Source organism: Syngnathoides biaculeatus, chromosome 1, assembly GCF_019802595.1.
Source record: "Syngnathoides biaculeatus isolate LvHL_M chromosome 1, ASM1980259v1, whole genome shotgun sequence".
In the NCBI taxonomy this organism is placed as follows: domain Eukaryota; kingdom Metazoa; phylum Chordata; class Actinopteri; order Syngnathiformes; family Syngnathidae; genus Syngnathoides; species Syngnathoides biaculeatus.
The window spans coordinates 4581413-4600251 of NC_084640.1; the positions used below are offsets into that span (position 1 = coordinate 4581413).

The window sequence follows — 18839 nt, forward strand, 5'->3', positions numbered from 1 at the left end:
ACTTCTATCAGATGGAGTATCTCTATATAGACACACACACACACACACACACACACCACACACACCACACACACACACACACACACACCACACACACACACACACACACACAGGACTGGTTGCATCCAAACTGTTCAGGGCAAAATTGATCAGCATGTCCTTTATTGGAACCTAACACGGGCTGAACTGAACAAACATTCCACTATGAGATCAGACCTCTGAATGAGGGGAAAGGAATTGTTTGGGTTTGCAGCTTATTAGATTTCTGATACATGCCACAATTTACACTTCCAACTATGTGTGCATCATCTCCTCTTTTTCTTCTGTTGTCGCAGCATCTTCCGTCTCTTGGTGATCATTGCCTGCAGTTTTCCCAGGCCTTCCAGCAGGCCCTCTCCGATGATAGCACAAGCTGGCTGCAGGTGCCAGGGTGTGGCCACGCTAAGTTCCCTGAGAGCCAACATGTTCTCCATCTCAGTCATGCTTAGAGAGTTCCTCAAGTCCTGTTTATTGGCCATCACCAACACGGGAACACCTTGGTTTTCTGCCAGCTTGGTGATCTTGTGCAGTTCTGTCTTAGCCTCCTCGATGCGCTCAGCGTCCACAGAGTCCACAACAAACACAATACCGTCGGCACAGCGGGTGTAAGAACGCCAGAGAGGGCGCAGCTTCTCTTGACCCCCTACATCCCAAAAATGGAAGTAAGCCATCCTCCGGCTTTCTCCAAGTGATACCTTAATCTTCTCAGTGTTGAAACCCTTTGTCGGGACGGTGTTCACAAATTCATTGAATCTTAGACGATACAGCATTGTGGTCTTGCCAGCACAATCCAATCCGAGAATGACAATGTGAAGAGCCTGGAAGGACAGGAGGCATGTGAATTCTGATAATCCATTCCCCATCTTTGTATCTGGAGCAGCAGGTCAATTAATATTCAGCAAGCTGTTTTTATTTTGCAGCAACAGGAGTCTGCGTGGGTCAAGATGACATGCATAATGAGTCAAAGCATACAAACACCTAGCACTGTGGTGATATACAAAAAGACAAAACACTCAACAGGTGTATCTGCCTTTCCTTGTGGACCTCAGATCCTCATATTATCCCAGCAAGGAGATGAATGGGAAATACAACAGCAGGGGAGATGACGGCACATTTGGACCTGTAGTCCCACAGTACTCAAAGGGAGATTTAATACAGTAATATCAAGAGTGTGAATCAGTGAAGATAAAGCTTTAGATTCCACCCCAAATCCAAGGTCTACAGTCTTGACAGATAAGAGAATGTCTTGTAAAATAGAGCACTAACTTTCAAATAACATGTTGCTCAGCAACACAAGACATCCAATAAAATGTACAACTTGTTAAGATTCCAACCAAGCAGTCAGTACTGTACATACAGTACTGCATAATATTAATAATCTAAAGGATTTAAAATGTGCTTGAAGGTCCTAAGAGCTCCATCGATGGAAGATTTGAGCATTCTTATTTCAACACCGAGCTGGTTGGTAGTAAAAGTTATCTAATCAAACCGTCAAAAGCTCAATCAGACTACAAACGCCTAATAAACGTTGCTGTATCTATTAACTGCCATTCTCACATGTGAAATAACGTTCCTCTGATGGCAAGTAAAACAAAACGTTGACAAAATTGTATAAGCAGGACAAAAATTTACCTTGACGGGAATTTTTAGGCCATTTTTAAATTGCAGCTGATGCTCAGGAGTCACGCATACAAGTCGCTCTCTGCTTAACGACGTTCTGTTCTCTGCAGAAAACCAGCATCCGAGTTTCTCCGGAAGCGTAATAAAACATTGTGGTTTCCGGTATTGACTTTCAAAGTAAGCTGACTTTCCAGCAATCACCGGTACAAGTTCATGGTTTAATTCTGTTTGGTTACCACACAATATAATAATTATAAAAGATCTTAACGAATTTTATTTTTCAGGTATAAATACTAACAATATTCGGTAATAAAGTGGAAATAAGTCTGTTTAATGTGAGCTAAATCGGTGGGCTTTTCACATACTAGTGCTGACCTCCTGTGGACATTATTGGGAACCATCAGAATTTTTGTATCCAAACAGATTTTTTTTTTTTTTTTCAACCGCTTAAAGTTGATGATGTAGCTGGTGGAATGAAACGTTAACCAGCGCCGGAATCCAGAATATGACACGCATAAGGCATACCTGTCAACCCCAAAAACCTGTGCAATCTTATAAAATTCACATTTTGCACTTACAAAACTGTGACCAATTTCACTACACAACGCAATTAAAAAAAAAAAAAAATTCGTTTGGTTTCTTTGTCATGACCTTAATACTTTGATAATGTAATGAAATAATATCACCTGGAGAACAGTTTGCTAGCAAAACATATTTACTTATGCTGTTTGTACATTTTATTTTATACTGTATAATTTGCAGTGGCTGATTTTGCCATGTCTATCATCTCTGGTTGTCTTGACCTCATAACATACCTTATTACAGTTCATTTTCACTTGCATATAGTTTGTCTCTTTCTTAGATGTTAAAATGCTCATTCAGGTTCAGCATTGCTGTGTGGTAAGCATAGCATAAGAGTGAAGCGTTTTTCTAACAAAAGAAACCTCGTTGTGCCAGAAGCAGTTTTCATTTTAAAAATGCCTGCCCAGAACTTGTATATTAGTCTTTTGAAATTGTTTCCATCAACACGAATTTGTCGTCATCCCATTCTTCTGTTTCTCATTCTCAATTTCAACCTTAAATTTATGTGTTAGATTTAGAACATGTTTGTAATCCAGCTACTTAATTTGCTCTAGACCTACAAAATCCCCCAGTCCAGGATCTTGAAAAGGAAACTTGGTCACCATTTTTGACGCTACTGCTTGATAGAAATCTCATACTGATTTGAAAAATTTCTCACCTCTCTTCAGTTAAAATGCCTCATGCAGCCATTCCCACAGCAAGTTTTTTATTGTCATATTGTCTCCCATAACTTGTCCTTAGCTGCAACTATGTTTTATTTGTACAAACTTCCCACTAGTTTCAAAATCCTGTTCATTTTTGGTAGTACACTCTAGGTATCTTACCATGCACTTCTCATCCTCAAAAATTAAATGCATCTGGATGTAGTATAATGAAGTCCAGCACAGTTATTTAATCAAGAAGACTGTTGTGAAGACTTTGCCAGGCTTTTTCGACATCTGCATGGCTTGTGAAATAACTTTTGAGTGCATTGTATTGACTTAAAGTTCTCTTTATCACTTTCCCCAAAGACAGCCACTTTGTAGGGCAATGCTCGACCGAGTATGCTTTCTTCCTCCTCCTGAGTCTTCTTCTTTTCCTTTTGGTTTGTCCCATTAGGGGTCCCCACAGCATGTCATTTTAGATGAACACATATTTGTTTGGCACAGTTTTACGCCGGATGCCCTTCCTGACGCAACCCCTCTGCATTGAGCCGGAGAGAGAAGTTTACAGCACCTGGTATTCCCAGGCAGTCTCCCATCCAAGTACTAACGAGGGCCAAACCCGCTTAGCTTCCAATATCTGACGAGATTGGGCGTTCTCAGGGTAGTGTGGCCAAAAGCCCTCCTCCTACTGAGTAAATTCTTTAATTTCTTTAAATTCATGAATACTTTTATGACTGTGTTGGAAAAAAAGACCAAAAGGTCTCCTCCTTTAAATAGAAGAAATTACACTTTAGATTTCACACACAAACTTGCCAAATGGCAGACACAGCCCACATAGAAATATTTTTGGATTGGACAAAACAATCTTTGTGGCCAGTCATACTGTTATTCTGCATAGAGCAATGGGTGCATCAGCTCCTGGTCCCAATGGAGTTCCATACAGGCTCTACAAGAACACACAAGATGTCCTGCGGTTCCTCTGGAGGCTGATGAGGGTCGTATGGCAGAAGAGAAAGAAACCAACTGCCTGGCATAGAGCTGGAGGGATTCTTATCCCAAAGGAGAAGGACTTTTCAGAGATTGGCAGTTCCGACAGATCAGCCTCCTAAATGTCAAAGGGAAAAAAAAAAATTTCAGCGTGCTTGCTCATAGGCTAGCAGAATACCATCAAGGTAACAACCTGATTGGCACGTCAATCCAGAAACCAGGAATACCAGGCTTCTCCGGATGCATAGAACAAACTCGCATCATCTGGCATCAGATCCAAGTCGCCAAAAAAAGAGGGAAGAGATCTTCATATGGTGCTCCTCGACCTAGCAAGCGCCCTTGGCTCAGTCCTTCATAATATTCTGTGGGCAGCGCTTGACTATTTCAATGTCCCAGCAGTGCTTACAACCTTGGTTAGAGGCTACTTTAAGGATATGCAGCTCTGTATTACAACAGCAGGGTACACCACTGCATGGCAGCACCTGGAAGTGAGAATCATGGCTGGGTGTACCATGTCCCCGCTGCTATGCACCCTGGCCATGGAGGTCATCCTCCAAAACTCTCGCTGGTTGGTTGGTGGGCAGCGAATAAGACCTGGGGTGAGGCTACCTCCAGTCAGAGCCTACGTGGATGACCTCACCACACTTACCACAACTAAGGCCTGCACTGCACGGTTGTTAAAAAAGCTCCAGGAAAACATCAAGCTGGCTCACATGAAGATCAAGCCTTGTAAATCCAGAAGCGTCTCCATTGTCAAGGGAAAACTATCAAACCATCACTTTCACATTGGTGAGGAACCAATTCCAACGGTCTCCGAGAAGCCTGTGAAGAGCTTAGGCCGGTGGTACGATGCCTCTCTTAAGGACAAAGAGCAAGTAGAGCAGCTCAGAAAGGAGGTGGCCAGTGGACTGGAAAGAATTGACAGAACCCTGCTTCCTGGGAAGTTGAAGCTCTGGTGCTTGCAGTACGGTTGACTTCCTCGACTCCTTTGGCCACTCACCCTCTATGAGATCCCACTCTTGAAGGTAGAAAAGCTAGAGAGATTGATCAGCTTGTTTGTGAGGAAGTGGCTTGGCCTTCCCAGGTGTCTCAGCAGCATTGGACTGTATGGTAAAGGGATGTGACACCTGCCCATTTCCAGCCTGGAAGAGGAGTACAAGTGCACCAAAGTAAGACTGGAAATGATGCTACTGGATTTGAGGGAACCCGCTGGAAGCCCAGAGTGGACACAGTGACTGCAGCTGAACAGGCAAAGGCAGCACTCAGACATCGTTGGCAGAGTGCAGGAGGGGAGGAGTGGCCTTGGGCAAGGGTGAGCGGCGCAAGCTGGTGGTCCAGGAGGTACGTTGAGAAGAAGCACCACAAAGGTGCGCCCAAGCTGTGTCGCAGGCCAAGCAAGGGCAGTGGTTGGCCTGGGAACGAGTGGAGGCAAGGAAGATCACCTGGAAAGAGCTTTGGGAGATGGAGGCTTTCAGGCAAGGTTTACCATAAGAGCTGGATATGATGTCTTGCCTTTTCCCACGAACCTAAACCAGTGGTATGCCAAAGATCCCGAGTGCCTGTTCTGCCAAAGTCCTGCAACACTGAAGCACATCCTGGTTCGTTGCAAGACCAGCCTTACTCAAGGCCGATATGCCTGGTGGCACAACTAAGTGCTTAAGTGTCTCGTTGGTGTTCTGGAGAACCAGCGGATGAGGGTGAACGCCCTTCAACCCTTGTCAGCCAACTGGCAACCAAGGCTGTTTGATCGGGAGGGGGAGAGTCAAACCGGCCACACCAAGACTTCTCTCACGCTCGTCTACATCATCAAGCTCACAGTGCACTGGGAGGGGGCAGTCGAGGAGGCGTATAAGCAGAAGCGGCTGAGGTATGCAGGACTTGAGGCCGAAGTGCAACAGCAAGGCTGGAGAGCAGAGGTACACCCGGTGGAAGTAGGCTGCAGAGGGTTTATAGCATCCTCAACATCCAGGCTACTCAGAGAGATAGGAGTCCGAGGGAAGGCCGATTGGCAGGCAGTCAGAGATCTTTCCAAGGTGGTGGAAAAGGCCAGCCAGTGGCTGGGGATAAAGAGGAAAGAGCCCAATTGGGCCTTCAGGAGAATTGATGGCACCTAGGGGGTGAACCTGGGACGCTGGGACTCACTGCTGAACCCTCTCGAGAGTGTCATGGGCCTATCAGCAAAACACTTGATGACGGAAGGAAGCCCACTTGGTCGACATGACTTCAAAATGGCTAAATAATATGATAGTATGTTGGGCTGCAACATTGACAGCCATAATGATATTTTTGTTCATATGCTACTTTTGGACACCTGTAAAGCTGACAAAAATACATAACAGAATCAATAATTATACTCAGTCAACTATGCCTACCACACATAAGATAAAGAGGCGCAACCTCATTTCAAATAACTTTGGTCAACAACTATGCGGGAGGCATGAGGCATGAGAGGAGGACTCCATGTGTGCCTCCCAGTGAATCAGTTCAGCACTTTTTCAATTCCTTGGCAGAGTCTAATTGCTGGGGATTCCATCTTTGGGCTTATGCTAAAGGAAACCCCCACTTTCTTCTCACCATTTGTCAATTTAATGCTACCTTAAATCCAAATGCCATACAAAAGAGTATGTATACTATGGAGGGAGTATTTTAACCGAAAAAGCCTGAGGAACATATTTTCATTATTATGAGTATCATTTTTACAAATAGGAAACAAAACTGGTTGTTATTAATGTAGAATGCAGCTAACAAGGTAAACTATAGTTACATCACATGCATGGGCCCTGGGCCACTAATGCGTGTAATTCCAACAGAAATCCCAACACAATGTACCCTGGAGGTAATGACTAAAACAACTCTTAACAGCACTTGTCTGAAATGGAAAAGTGTTTATCCAACAACTAAGTAAATGATAAACTGATATTTTCTACTAATGTTGCATTGGCTAATTTCTCCTGTGTTAGCTTTACAGGGACAGATTTCAAGGTGGGAAGTCTCAACAAAACATGGTGTCATGATAACCATCTGCAAATTGCCCCACTGCTCCCATGCAGCGATTTGTTGCGGTGGTGTGTTGGTCAAAAGTTGTATGACACACTGATAAATGCAGCAGGAACGTGTGCACTGGTATCACTGCTCTTATCTGTGACTGTGTTTCCATCAATAGCAGAGGATATACAATTGGCCGCATCCATCTTTGGACCTCCCCTTGGGTTCTCCCGAAGGCGTCCTCTTGTAAAGATGGAGATCTGACATACATTGATGCAAATGGCCTCCCAACGGCATACCAGATGAGTATAAGTTGGTTAACGAGATTGCTGCAGGATGGGAATCCATCTTGTTATGGATAACTTCTTCTTCTTTTCCTTTCGGCTTGTCCCGTTAGGGGTCGCCACAGAGTGTCATCTTTTGCCATCTTAGCCTATCTCCTGCATCTTCCTCTCTAACCCCAACTGCCCTCATGTCTTCCCTCACCACATCCATAAACCTTCTCTTTGGTCTTCCTCTCGCTCCAAACCATCGAAGTCTGCTCTCTCGAATCTTGTCTCCAAAACATCCAGCTTTGGCTGTCCCTCTAATGAGCTCATTTCTAATCCTATCCAACCTGGTCACTCCGAGCGAGAACCTCAACATCTTCATTTCTGCCACCTCCAGTTCTGCTTCCTGTTGTTTCTTCAGTGCCACCGTCTCTAATCCGTACATCATGGCCGGGCCTCACCACTGTTTTGTAAACTTTGCCCTTCATCCTAGCAGACACTCTTCTGTCACATAACACACCAGACACCTTTCGCCAGCTGTTCCAACCTGCTTGGACCCGTTTCTTCACTTCCTTACCACACTCACCATTGCTCTGGATTGTTAACCCCAAATATTTGAAGTCGTCCACCCTCGCTATCTCTTCTCCCTGTAGCCTCACTCTTCCCCCTCTACTTTTCTCATTCACGCACATATATTCTGTTTTACTTCGGCTAATCTTCATTCCTCTCCTTTCCAGTGCATGTCTCCATCTTTCCAATTGTTCCTCTGCATGCTCCCTGCTTTCACTGCATATGACAATATCATCTGCGAACATCATGGTCCATGGGGATTCCAGTCTAACCTCATCTGTCAGCCTATCCATTACCACTGCAAAGAGGAAGGGGCTCAGAGCTGATCCCTGATGCAGTCCCACCTCCACCTTAAATTCCTCTGTCACACCTAAGGCACACCTCACCATTGTTCTGCTGCCATCATACATGTCCTGTACTATTTTAACATACTTCTCTGCCACATTAGACTTACGCATGCAGTACCACAGTTCCTCTCTTGGTACTCTGTCATAGGCTTTCTCTAGATCCACAAAGACACAATGTAGCTCCTTCTGACCTTCTCTGTACTTTTCCACGAGCATCCTAAAGGCAAATAATGCATCTGTGGTACTCTTTCTAGGCATGAAACCATACTGTTGCTCGCAGATACTTACTTCTGTCCTGAGTCTAGCCTCCACTACTCTTTCCCATAACTTCATTGTGTGGCTCATCAACTTTATTCCTCTATAGTTCCCACAGCTCTGAACATCCCCTTTGTTCTTAAAAATGGGAACTAGAACACTTTTCCTCCATTCGTCAGGCATCTTTTCGCCCGCTAGTATTCTGTTGAATAAGTTGGTCAAAAACTCCACAGCCATCTCTCCAAATTTCTTCCATACCTCTACCGGTATGTCATCAGGACCAACTGCCTTTCCATTTTTCATCCTTTGTAGTGCCTTTCTGACTTCCCCCTTAGTAATCATTTCCACTTCCTGGTCCTTCACTCTTGCCTCTTCAACTCTTCCTTCTCTCTCATTTTCTTCATTCATCAACTTCTCAAAGTATTCTTTCCATCTATTTAGCACACTACTGGCACCAGTCAACACATTTCCATCTCTATCCTTAATCACCCTAACCTTCTGCACATCCTTCCCATCTCTATCCCTCTGTCTGGCCAACCTGTAGAGATCCTTTTCTCCTTCTTTCGTGTCCAACCTGGTGTACATCTCTTCATATGCCTCTTTTTTAGCCTTTGCCACCTCTACCTTTGCCCTACGTCGCATCTCGATGTACTCCTTTCGCCTCTCCTCAGTCCTCTCAGTATCCCACTTCTTCTTCGCTAATCTCTTTCCTTGTATGACTCCCTGTATTTTGGGGTTCCACCACCAAGTCTCCTTCTCCCCTTTCCTACCAGATGACACACCAAGTACTCTCCTGCCTGTCTCTCTGATCACCTTGGCTGTCGTCGTCCAGTCTTCCGGGAGCTTCGGTTGTCCATCGAGAGCCTGTCTCACCTCTTTCCGGAAGGCCGCACAACATTCTTCCTTTCTCAGCTTCCACCACATGGTCCTCTGCTCTACCTTTGTCTTCTTAATCTTCCTACCCACCACCAGAATCATCCTACATACTACCATCCTATGCTGTCGAGCTACACTCTCCCCTACCACTACTTTACAGTCAGTAACCTCCTTCAGATTACATCGTCTGCACAAAATATAATCTACCTGCGTGGTTCTACCTCCGCTCTTGTAGGTCACTATATGTTCCGCCCTCTTCTGGAAATAAGTGTTCACTACAGCCATCTCCATCCTTTTTGCAAAGTCCACCACCATCTGCCCTTCAAAGTTCCTTTCATAGATGCCGTACTTACCCATCACTTCTTCATCGCCCCTGTTTCCTTTACCAATATGTCCATTACAATCTGCACCAATCACAACTCTCTCGCTGTCTGGGATGCTCAGAACTACTTCATCTAGTTCCTTCCAGAATTTCTCTTTCAACTCTAGGTCACATCCTACCTGTGGTGCATAGCCGCTAACCACATTATACATAACACCCTCAATTTCAAATTTTAGTCTCATCACTCGATCTGATACTCTTTTCACCTCCAAGACATTCTTAGCCAGCTCTTCCTTTAAAATAACCCCTACTCCATTTCTCTTCCCATCTACTCCGTGGTAGAATAATTTAAACCCTGCTCCCAAACTTCTAGCCTTACTACCTTTCCACCTGCTCTCTTGGATGCACAGAATATCAACCTTTCTCCTAATCATCATGTCAACCAACTCCTGTGCTTTTCCTGTCATAGTCCCAACATTCAAAGTCCCTACACTCAGTTGTAGGCTCTGTGCATTCCTCTTTTTCTTCTGACGCTGGATCCGGTTTCCTCCTCTTCTTTGTCTTCGACCCACAGTAGCTGAATTTCCACCGACGCCCTGCAGGTTAGCAGTGCCGGGGGCGGGCGTTGTTAACCCGGGCCACGACCGATCCTGTATGGGATTCTTTAGATGAACGCTCATATTTGTTTGGCACAGTTTTTACGCCGGATGCCCTTCCTGACGCAACCCTCTGCATTTATCCGGGCTTGGGACCGGCCTACAGATTGCACTGGTTTGTGCCCCCATAGGGCTGCATTCCATCTTGTTATGGATAACCCCGAATAAAAATGTTGACAGAATCAACTGCATACATTACAATGTACAGAAACTAGGTAATTATACAGAAGCAGGCTTTATTGCCATAAGGGAACAACCAGCTGCAACCTCACTCATGATGTTCCAGCACCGCATAGCGGTTGACATGCTCCTGGCCGAGAAGGGTGGTGACTGCTCAATGTTCGGTGACCAGTGTTGTTTATTCCAAATATCACAGCACCTGATGGGTCATGCACAAGGGCCATTCAAGGCCTCCGCACCCTGAACCACAAGATGAAGGAGCACTCTGGTGTAAATACATCCGCCAGGTCCGAGTGGTGGAAGAAAAAAAAAAAAAAAAAAAAAAAAACTTTGGGAAATCTAAAAATTTGGTGTTCTCTGTCCTAGTTTCTATAGCTGTTTGCAGCTTTTCTTGCTTTGTGTGGATGTTGTTGTATTCCCTGGATAAAAGCATCACTTAACCAACTTATAACCACTGCTATTGCCCCGACAAATTCAAAATTGGCCGGAATATATGCACCATTGGCACACTAGAGTAATGACAATGATATTGACCACGATGATGACGTTATGACTTCTCTTCCAGACCTGTTCTCTGATCCAGAAGATTTCAAGTAATTCGTGCTATATTTTCATCCAAGTGTAAGGCGAAAGGGTGATCTATTAGATGATTTAAGGATTTGAGCATATGTAGGATAATGTAAAAATAATTGTAAATATAATTCAGTGACTGTTTCTACCTGCAATGAAGAAATGCTTTGTTCTGCTCCAATTCAGTTACTGTTTCTGCCTGCAATGAAGAAATGCTTTGCTCTGCTCCAATTCAGTTACTGTCTCTGCCTGCAATGAAGAATGCTTTGCTCTGTTCTAGAAAACGTGGTAGCAAATGTAGCATAAACAGGGGGGAAATGTAGGAATAATTGTGATCATAATTATCATACATTTGCTTCCAATAAAGAAATGCTTTGCTCTGCCCTAGATAATGTGGCAGCCTTCTTGCAGGAGATAGCAAGAACAAAAACATCTAATCATCAGAACTGTTTGAACTGCTGCCTGTTAAAGAAATGATCACCACACATGTATTCAGCAATCTTCCACACATGCACACGCACATGAACAAACATGTACACCTTGTTTCAAACCGTTTTGCTTGTCGACAATTCGAGGTTGCACTCAATTTAGAAAGTCAGTGATATCTCCTTACCACAGAATTGGGCTTTGAAAGATGGATAGTCCAAGTGTCAACAGTAAGTAGAAGCTCCTGTAATCGTTTATCACATCTGAATAGTTTTTCCTCACACTTAATCAATAATTAATCTGCCCCCCCCCCCATTATTGGTTGTTTGAAGTTATTCTACACTTTTGTTAATAAAAAAAGTTTACAAGGCTGGGGGCCGAGTCACTACAGATACAGCAATGTACTCCCAGCCTAGTATACTCTACTACTAAAGCATGCATTTTCAGCAAAAAAGAAATATATTTCTGAAATGATTTAATTATATAAAGTATTTAAACGATACATGTATTTCTACTAAGCAGTTCATTATCAGGAAAAGCTAAAAAAAAACTTTTTCAGGCTTGCAATGCATTATTTCATTTTCTATTTATTGTAATGGGAAAACCCGCTTCGGTTTTCGAACGTTTCACTTTTCAGCCGGCCTTCTGGGACAGATTGTGGTCGAGAAATGAGGCAACACTGTATACCCCTTGACTCATTAAATATGTGTGAACAAAACAGGCAATATAGCATCAGTTTCCTAAAATAATGGCCTAAATTTATTTGACTAAATCATCTGTGGCTGATGTTGGCCCCATCTGATAAAATCACATACTTCCTCAGTTGAACACATTGAAATTCACCCTATAAAATGAATAAATGTATACAGTATTCTGTATTTGTTTACAAAACATTTTGGGCAATTTTTTAGAAAGTCGATAACATGTCAGAACTTCCCAAAAACCTTTCAACTCCCATACAACATAGTCATACTCCAATCAAATATTTTGAAAATTAAAATCAAGTTTGCCAAATGTATTTTATTGAACAACCCACAGTTCATATTATTTTGAAGAAGGTGCTCTATAAGACCATCTCTTCCAGCTATCATGTATGCACCAAATGATGGGCAATGACAGCGTTGAAGAGAAAATCAAGGATTAACAGACTGCAAATTTTTAGTACAGAAAAATAATGGAAATATATGAAAAAACATGCAATTCTTTTTATAAATAAGATGAGCTAGTGATGCATCAGTGGTTATAGAGTATTTTACTTGTACATACGAACAACATTCAGCAAAAGGTCATAAAATGACAGGAAAAAAAGGCTTAAGAGGACTTTTCAATGGGTGGAAATAAAAAAAAAAAACGCAATTCCATTGAAGTTGGAACATTGTGTTAAAAACAGGATGCAATGATTTGCAAATCATGTTCAACCCACATTTAATTGAACAAACAACGAATATATTTCATATTCAAACTGATACTGTAAATTTTGTTTTCAGCAAAACACATTTCAAAAAGATGGTACAGGTGGCAAAAAAGACTGAGAAAGTTCAGGAATACTCATCAAACACCTGTTTGGAATATCCAAAAGATGAACTGGATACTTGAGAACAGGCGGGTGCCATTATTTCGTTTCATAGGAACTTCCCTGAAATGCTTAGTCATTCCCATGAAAAGATGGGGTGAGGCTCACCCCTTTACGTATGAGTGCGTGAGAAAATAGACTTGTATCATAGCAGGGATACAAATTCAACATGATTGGGAAATAATTATAACTTTCTCACTCTATTGGAATTGTGTTTGTACAAGGAAATAATTTTTGATGTTTAATATATATTAATCCCCTAAATTCTAAAATGTCTCCATGCAAGTAACATTGTTCTACTGCAATCACTTGTGAAAAATAATCTGAATGAATGAATGTAAAAAGACCACAATTAACACAAGTGGGAAGTATTTTAAGAAATAACAAATTACAGTATTATACACTGTATACAGTGGAACCTTGTTTTAAAAGACTAGTTTCACAAATCTTAAGTAAGGGACTGATGCAGTGAGCCACATGGTCACTTAACATGCACCTGGATGCATGCAAATTACATTTTAATTATTTATGTGCCTGGATGGTGGCTGGCTGCGCACTAGAAAATGGCACGCCAGGTGAAATCCTTGTTGGAGGAGGTAAGTTTATATTAATTTGCAGCCATTTTGTACTCTATTGTATGTCTTGCTGTATCATATTTAGATTCTGAAAAAAGTGCTTCAATATAAGAGACAAACAGCTTTAACGGACAACCCCCCTGCCACATTTAATCCGTTATATCAGATTCCACTTGTATAGTGCACACAAATCACAAAGTGTAGTGATAAAACTGGAGTCCAATAAACACTGAACGTTGCCATTTTCATATAGTAATGGCATCCGCATTCTCTAATCAGATAGGAGAAGGTTGTTACCAACATAACATCCTGGTCAACTTAGGTTCAGGGAACATGATGCAGAGAATGCAATTGATAACTACTGTATTAAAAAGTGCATTATTGACAGGTACATCTTATCTTTATCAGGTTCAAATTTTGACATTATCAACCCGTTTTCTCATTTACATATAGCTCAGCAGGTAAAATCATCCACCCATTTTGTATTTTGCCTAAACATGTGGAGTTACTAGGTTTTGGTAGTTGGGGTGACTATTTCCCGCCATACATGTTGTTATTTTTGTAAGCCCCAAAGCCAATCATCAAGATGGGGAGGGGGTATTGTATACACAATGTACTCATACACAGTATGTTACTTTTTGTGGACTGTGGCATTTTTGCAAAATCTCAATTTATTTTACAGGGGCTGTTTTTAGGGAGGCTGGAACAATAAAACGTTGCCATTAACACATCCTACCAAATCATTTCTGTGTGAGTTGGAGGGGATGGAGGGACTGTTTTGTGGGGCCTCAGGGATAGCTATGCCACTGCCTTGACCTAATATAAATTGAACTATAGCCTATCCAACTAAACACAGTAAACTCCAAAGAGAATATGCAAATCCCAGACAAGGGTGGGCCGGAGTTTAGAATCAAATGCAAAATCTCTCAATCGTGAGGCAGGCATTCAAACCATCACTCCACCACGATGTCAGTAAATAAACCATATACCATTAATTATGGCTGATGAATAAAACAAAACTAAAAATAACATGATGTCACTTAAATGTAATTACATGACATTTAAAAAAATTAGTATCGATCTAATTAATGCAAAACAAATGCATTTTGAAGTAGGGAAAAAACAGATTTGTAGTTCAAGTCAGATAATTTCTTTTTCAGGAAAACAATAATATCGTGTGTTAAACACACTTGTACTCGTAAGACATGCATTGGAGGGTAACAATGTTGTGTTGCTATGAAAATTGTTGTTAATCTCTATAGTCATCATATACACATTTAGTAGCAACTCAGCTGTGTTCAACTTTTGTTCCAATTTCTGTACCAATGGCATGTGAGATTCAGCCTTTCCTAGCTGACTTGGGACAAGAGGCTGCGTATAAACATCCAGGACCAAAGTTATAGAAAACATCATCTGGACACTTTTGAACTCAAACTGCTCTGTCATTGGTTAAACTTACGTCCCCACTGTTTATGTCAGCCAAAGTTTCCAATCCTAGCCTTGCTAACTTTTTATTCTTTTCTAAGTGTATTCTGGCAATTTTGGGCAAATTGGTTTGTTATGTGACACTAGGCAGTGCCACTAATCCCGGAGAGGGTGTGCAGATGCATCGTATCCTGAAAACCCCCCAAAGACGGCGCTTGTGGGCATGAAACCCGATATTGATTATTCTGTATAGTATTTAAAAGTGAACTACAATTAACTCCCCCAATGTTTGCATTTATGTTCTTTTTCCAAACTTGTTTCTGCTTCCACTTGTCTAATGGCCCCGTCACACCATGACGTTCTGGTCAGCGTTCTATAGCGTTTGAGGAAACGTTGGTAGTCGCCCATGGTCGCTGGGATAGCGCCAGAAAAGCGTTGTTTGAACGCTGGTGAACATCAATGATCGCTGGGACTCGGCAGAGAACGCTGGTCCAGAAAAAAAGTTTTGAACATGCACAAAAGTTCTCACCTAGACCAACGTTCATCAACGTTTAATTTTAAACGCTGCAGAACGTTCAAGAACATTCGTGGAACGTTTTACTAAGGTTCGCCGAGCGTTGCACGCGTTTGGCTATCGTTAGTCAGTCATAACTCGAGCTTTACTCGGTTGTTACTTAATCGTTTGCTTTGCAGTGAACGACTCATTGGCAACCTGGGAACGACCATTGAACAATCCCCTAGTGCACACAGCGTGTAACTAAAGTCAAACGAACGTCCTTTGGCATCCATTGAGCGTCATTCGTGCGTTTCCCGAACGTCCATCCATATGGGTATATAAAACGATGCTTTGCATTCTTACTTGGAGCGCTAGTTGCTGAAGTCCGCACCCGACATTTTTTCGTCTAGGCGGCATGATGCTGACTGTTCAAACTCACGAGAACAACTGAAGTGAGTATGAAATTCCCAACGTTTTCGTTCTCGTTCCACTGTATAAATTACACGCGAGCAAAACGCTATTCTGTCGTTATTCACCTGTTTAGTCATACGCTCAACACCCTCGTCTAACATTGACAAATTGCTCGTCGCGCGCCAGTGACACAGTACATGCTAATGGTTTTTAGGGGTCAACCAATCTTATTTGGTCGCTGTTACACGCTTCTCGTGCGTTAGAGACACGTTAGTCATGCGTTAGACACACGTTAATCACACGCCAGATGTGTCATCCTCATTTGAGAACGCTGAAAAATGGAACGATTGAAATGTTCATAGAACGTTGACCAGAACGTCATAATATGCACTCATATAATGATAAAGAAATCACTCAATTTCCAAACATCACAAGGGGCCAGCATGTTGGGAGATACCGCTTTCTGCTGTCGACCAAAATGGTCATGCTTCTGTCACCAATGCCACGAGACCAAACCTCCTCGTGTACACAGGGCTAACAAGCAAAACTGCTGCTTGATGACATGACAGTTTAAATTCTAACTTGCTAAAACTGTATTTGCCGGTAAATATGAACATAAACTATATATTTTATGATTTTACTATGGAAAATATACCTTCCATACTGTACATTTTGGAAATCAATTGCATTATGTTGCATTGCATTGTGATCCGTTGTCAAGCTGGGTGACAATATGCCACCAGTCCATGTCACCGTCCAGACTTGGTTTTCTACGGCTTTGCCCTGAACTGGTTTGCAGTCAATCCTAGGGCACAAATAAACAGCTATTCACACTCACAACCCAAACTGTAGACAATTGACAGTCTTCCATTAATCTAACATGCGAGCTTTTGCATGCGCCAGGAAGACTGAGTACCTGAAGGACATTCCTCGGCAAGCACTGGGACAATATGTAAATTCCACATCAGGGCCTGAGCCAAAATCTTAACCCAGAACCTCAAAACAGTCTAGCAGATATGCTAACTACTGTTCTAGCATGCTGCCATGTCAATGATTTTACTTGTTACCAACCTCTTCTTCTCTCGGCTTATCCCGTTAGGGGTTGCCACAGTGTGTCATCTTTTTCCATTTAAGCCCATCTCGTGCATCCTCCTCTCTAACACACACTGTCCTCATGTCCTCCCTCACAACATCCATCAACCTTTTCTTTGGTCTTACTCTCGCTCTTTTGCCTGCCAGCTCCATCCTCAGCACCCTTCAACCAACATACTCACTCCCTTGCCTCTGAACATGTCCAAACCATCAAAGTCTGCTCTCTCTCACATTGTCAAAAAATCAAACTTTGGCTGTCCCTTTAATGAGCTCATTTCTAATCCTATCCAACCTGTTCACACCAACCGAGAACCTTAGCATCTTCATTTCTGCTACCTCAAGTTCTGCTTCCTTTGTTTCTTCAGAGCCACCTTCTCTAATCCGTACATCAAGGGCTGGCCTCACTACTGTTTTATAAACTTTGCCCTTCATCCTGGCGGCTACTCTTCTGTCACATAGAACACCTGACACGTTCTGCCAACTGTTCCACCCCGCTTAGACCTGTTTCTTGTTACAAACTTGATAAGTACCCATTTCTGGAAGTATTTTGTTATGGTAGTTTTCACAACCGACATTACAATTTGTCATGACAAGGGTAAAGAAAATCTTTCCTGGGTTGATTCAGCTTTGTGACTAAGGATTTCTTTTGTTGCTATCATTCAAAAACTGTGATAATTCTTCAAAGGGGTAGGAGAAAATATGATAACGGGGAACCATGAAAGACTTCAGATGATTGCAGTGTTTGTGTCAAGTGGTTCGCTACTCTGGATGTGGGATGCGAAATGGCTTGGTCATTCCGGTGTTGGAGGTGGTGTTCCCTCCACAGTCGACGTATTGGTACATCTCCTGTGACACTTGCTCAGCATGGCTGAAGTAAGTGGTAGTGACCGTCACTCTGTAGAATGGTGTGAGAATGACAGGAGGTCTCTATACAGCGACACCCATTTCTGATTATTGAAATTCATATTGTTAATAATTAAGATAACTCACTGCATCATGAAGACGATGTTGTGAACCTTGATGGATTGCAGAGTACAGTAGTCACTGTAAAATTAAATACGACAGTCAGTTAGTGACTACTGTAATCGATGTTAGAAAGGTATTTGCACATAACTTACCTGCTGGTACTAGTATAAATGCATATGCATGATATTTTAATCAACAGTGCAGTTAAGTTATTCCATTAAAAATTCAAGCATTAGAAACATTGAGAATTGTAATTCTCACTGAAATTTTTGCCCATTCTTCCTTACAAAACAGCTCAATCCCAGTGAGGTTGCACGGAGAGATCCTCGATTGGATTCAGGTCTGGACTTTGACTTGGCCATTCTAACACCTGGATACGTTCATTTGTGAACCATTCCATTGTAGATTTAGCTTTATGTTTTGGATCATTGTCCTGTTGGAAGATAAATATCTGTCCCAGTCTCAGGTCTCTTGCAGATGCCCAACAGGTTTTCTTCCAGAATGGCCCTGTATTTGGCTTCATTCATTTTCCCACCATCTGCCTTGTCCCTGCTGAAAAAAAGCAGGCCCAAACCATGAGGCTGCCCCACCGTGTTTGACAGTGGGGATGGTGTGTTCAGGGTGATGAGCTGTGTTGCTATTACGACAAACATATCATTTTGCATTGTGGCCAAAAAGTTTGATTTTGGTTTCATCTGACCAGAGTACCTTCTTCGACATGTTTGGTATATCCCCAGGTGGCTTGTGGCAAACTTTAAACAAGACATTTTATGGATATCTTTGAGAAAGTGGCTTTCATTTTCACTCACATTCATTCCTACGAGCATTTTAGAGTTTCCAATTAACCTCTCAATTCATGTTTTTAGATGTGGGAGAAAACCCATGCAGACAGAGTGAGAACATGCAAATGCCACACTGGTGAGGCCGGATTTGAACCTTGGACCTCAGATCTCTGAGGCAGATCTGCTAACCG

General features: G+C 42.4%; 2 protein-coding genes and 1 pseudogene across 11 annotated transcripts in view; 1 reads left to right on the forward strand and 2 right to left on the reverse strand.

The window, feature by feature from the left end:
• The window catches only part of LOC133509966 (transcription factor 7-like 1-A), a 30924-nt gene extending 30462 nt beyond the window's left edge, over window positions 1-462 (forward strand). Inside the window, exon 6 of the mRNA XM_061837607.1 lies at window positions 336-462. The gene's annotated coding sequence lies outside the window, so the exon portion shown is untranslated. The remainder of the gene's footprint in view (window positions 1-335) is intronic.
• Window positions 95-18839, reverse strand: part of LOC133509560 (ADP-ribosylation factor-like protein 4A) — a 49534-nt gene continuing 30789 nt past the window's right edge. For 5 of the 10 annotated variants that reach the window (XM_061837066.1, XM_061836822.1, XM_061836738.1 and 2 more), the window contains one exon: window positions 95-857. In XM_061837066.1, the coding sequence (XP_061693050.1) occupies window positions 306-857 (552 nt within the window). In that variant the 3' untranslated portion in view covers window positions 95-305. Of the gene's footprint in view, window positions 970-1057; window positions 1176-1671; window positions 1786-12328; window positions 17796-17890; window positions 17945-18839 lie in introns of those variants that run through there. The other 5 variants (XM_061837141.1, XM_061837222.1, XM_061837385.1 and 2 more) reach the window with 4 other exon arrangements.
• On the reverse strand, window positions 3445-3563 carry LOC133504354 (5S ribosomal RNA; annotated as a pseudogene).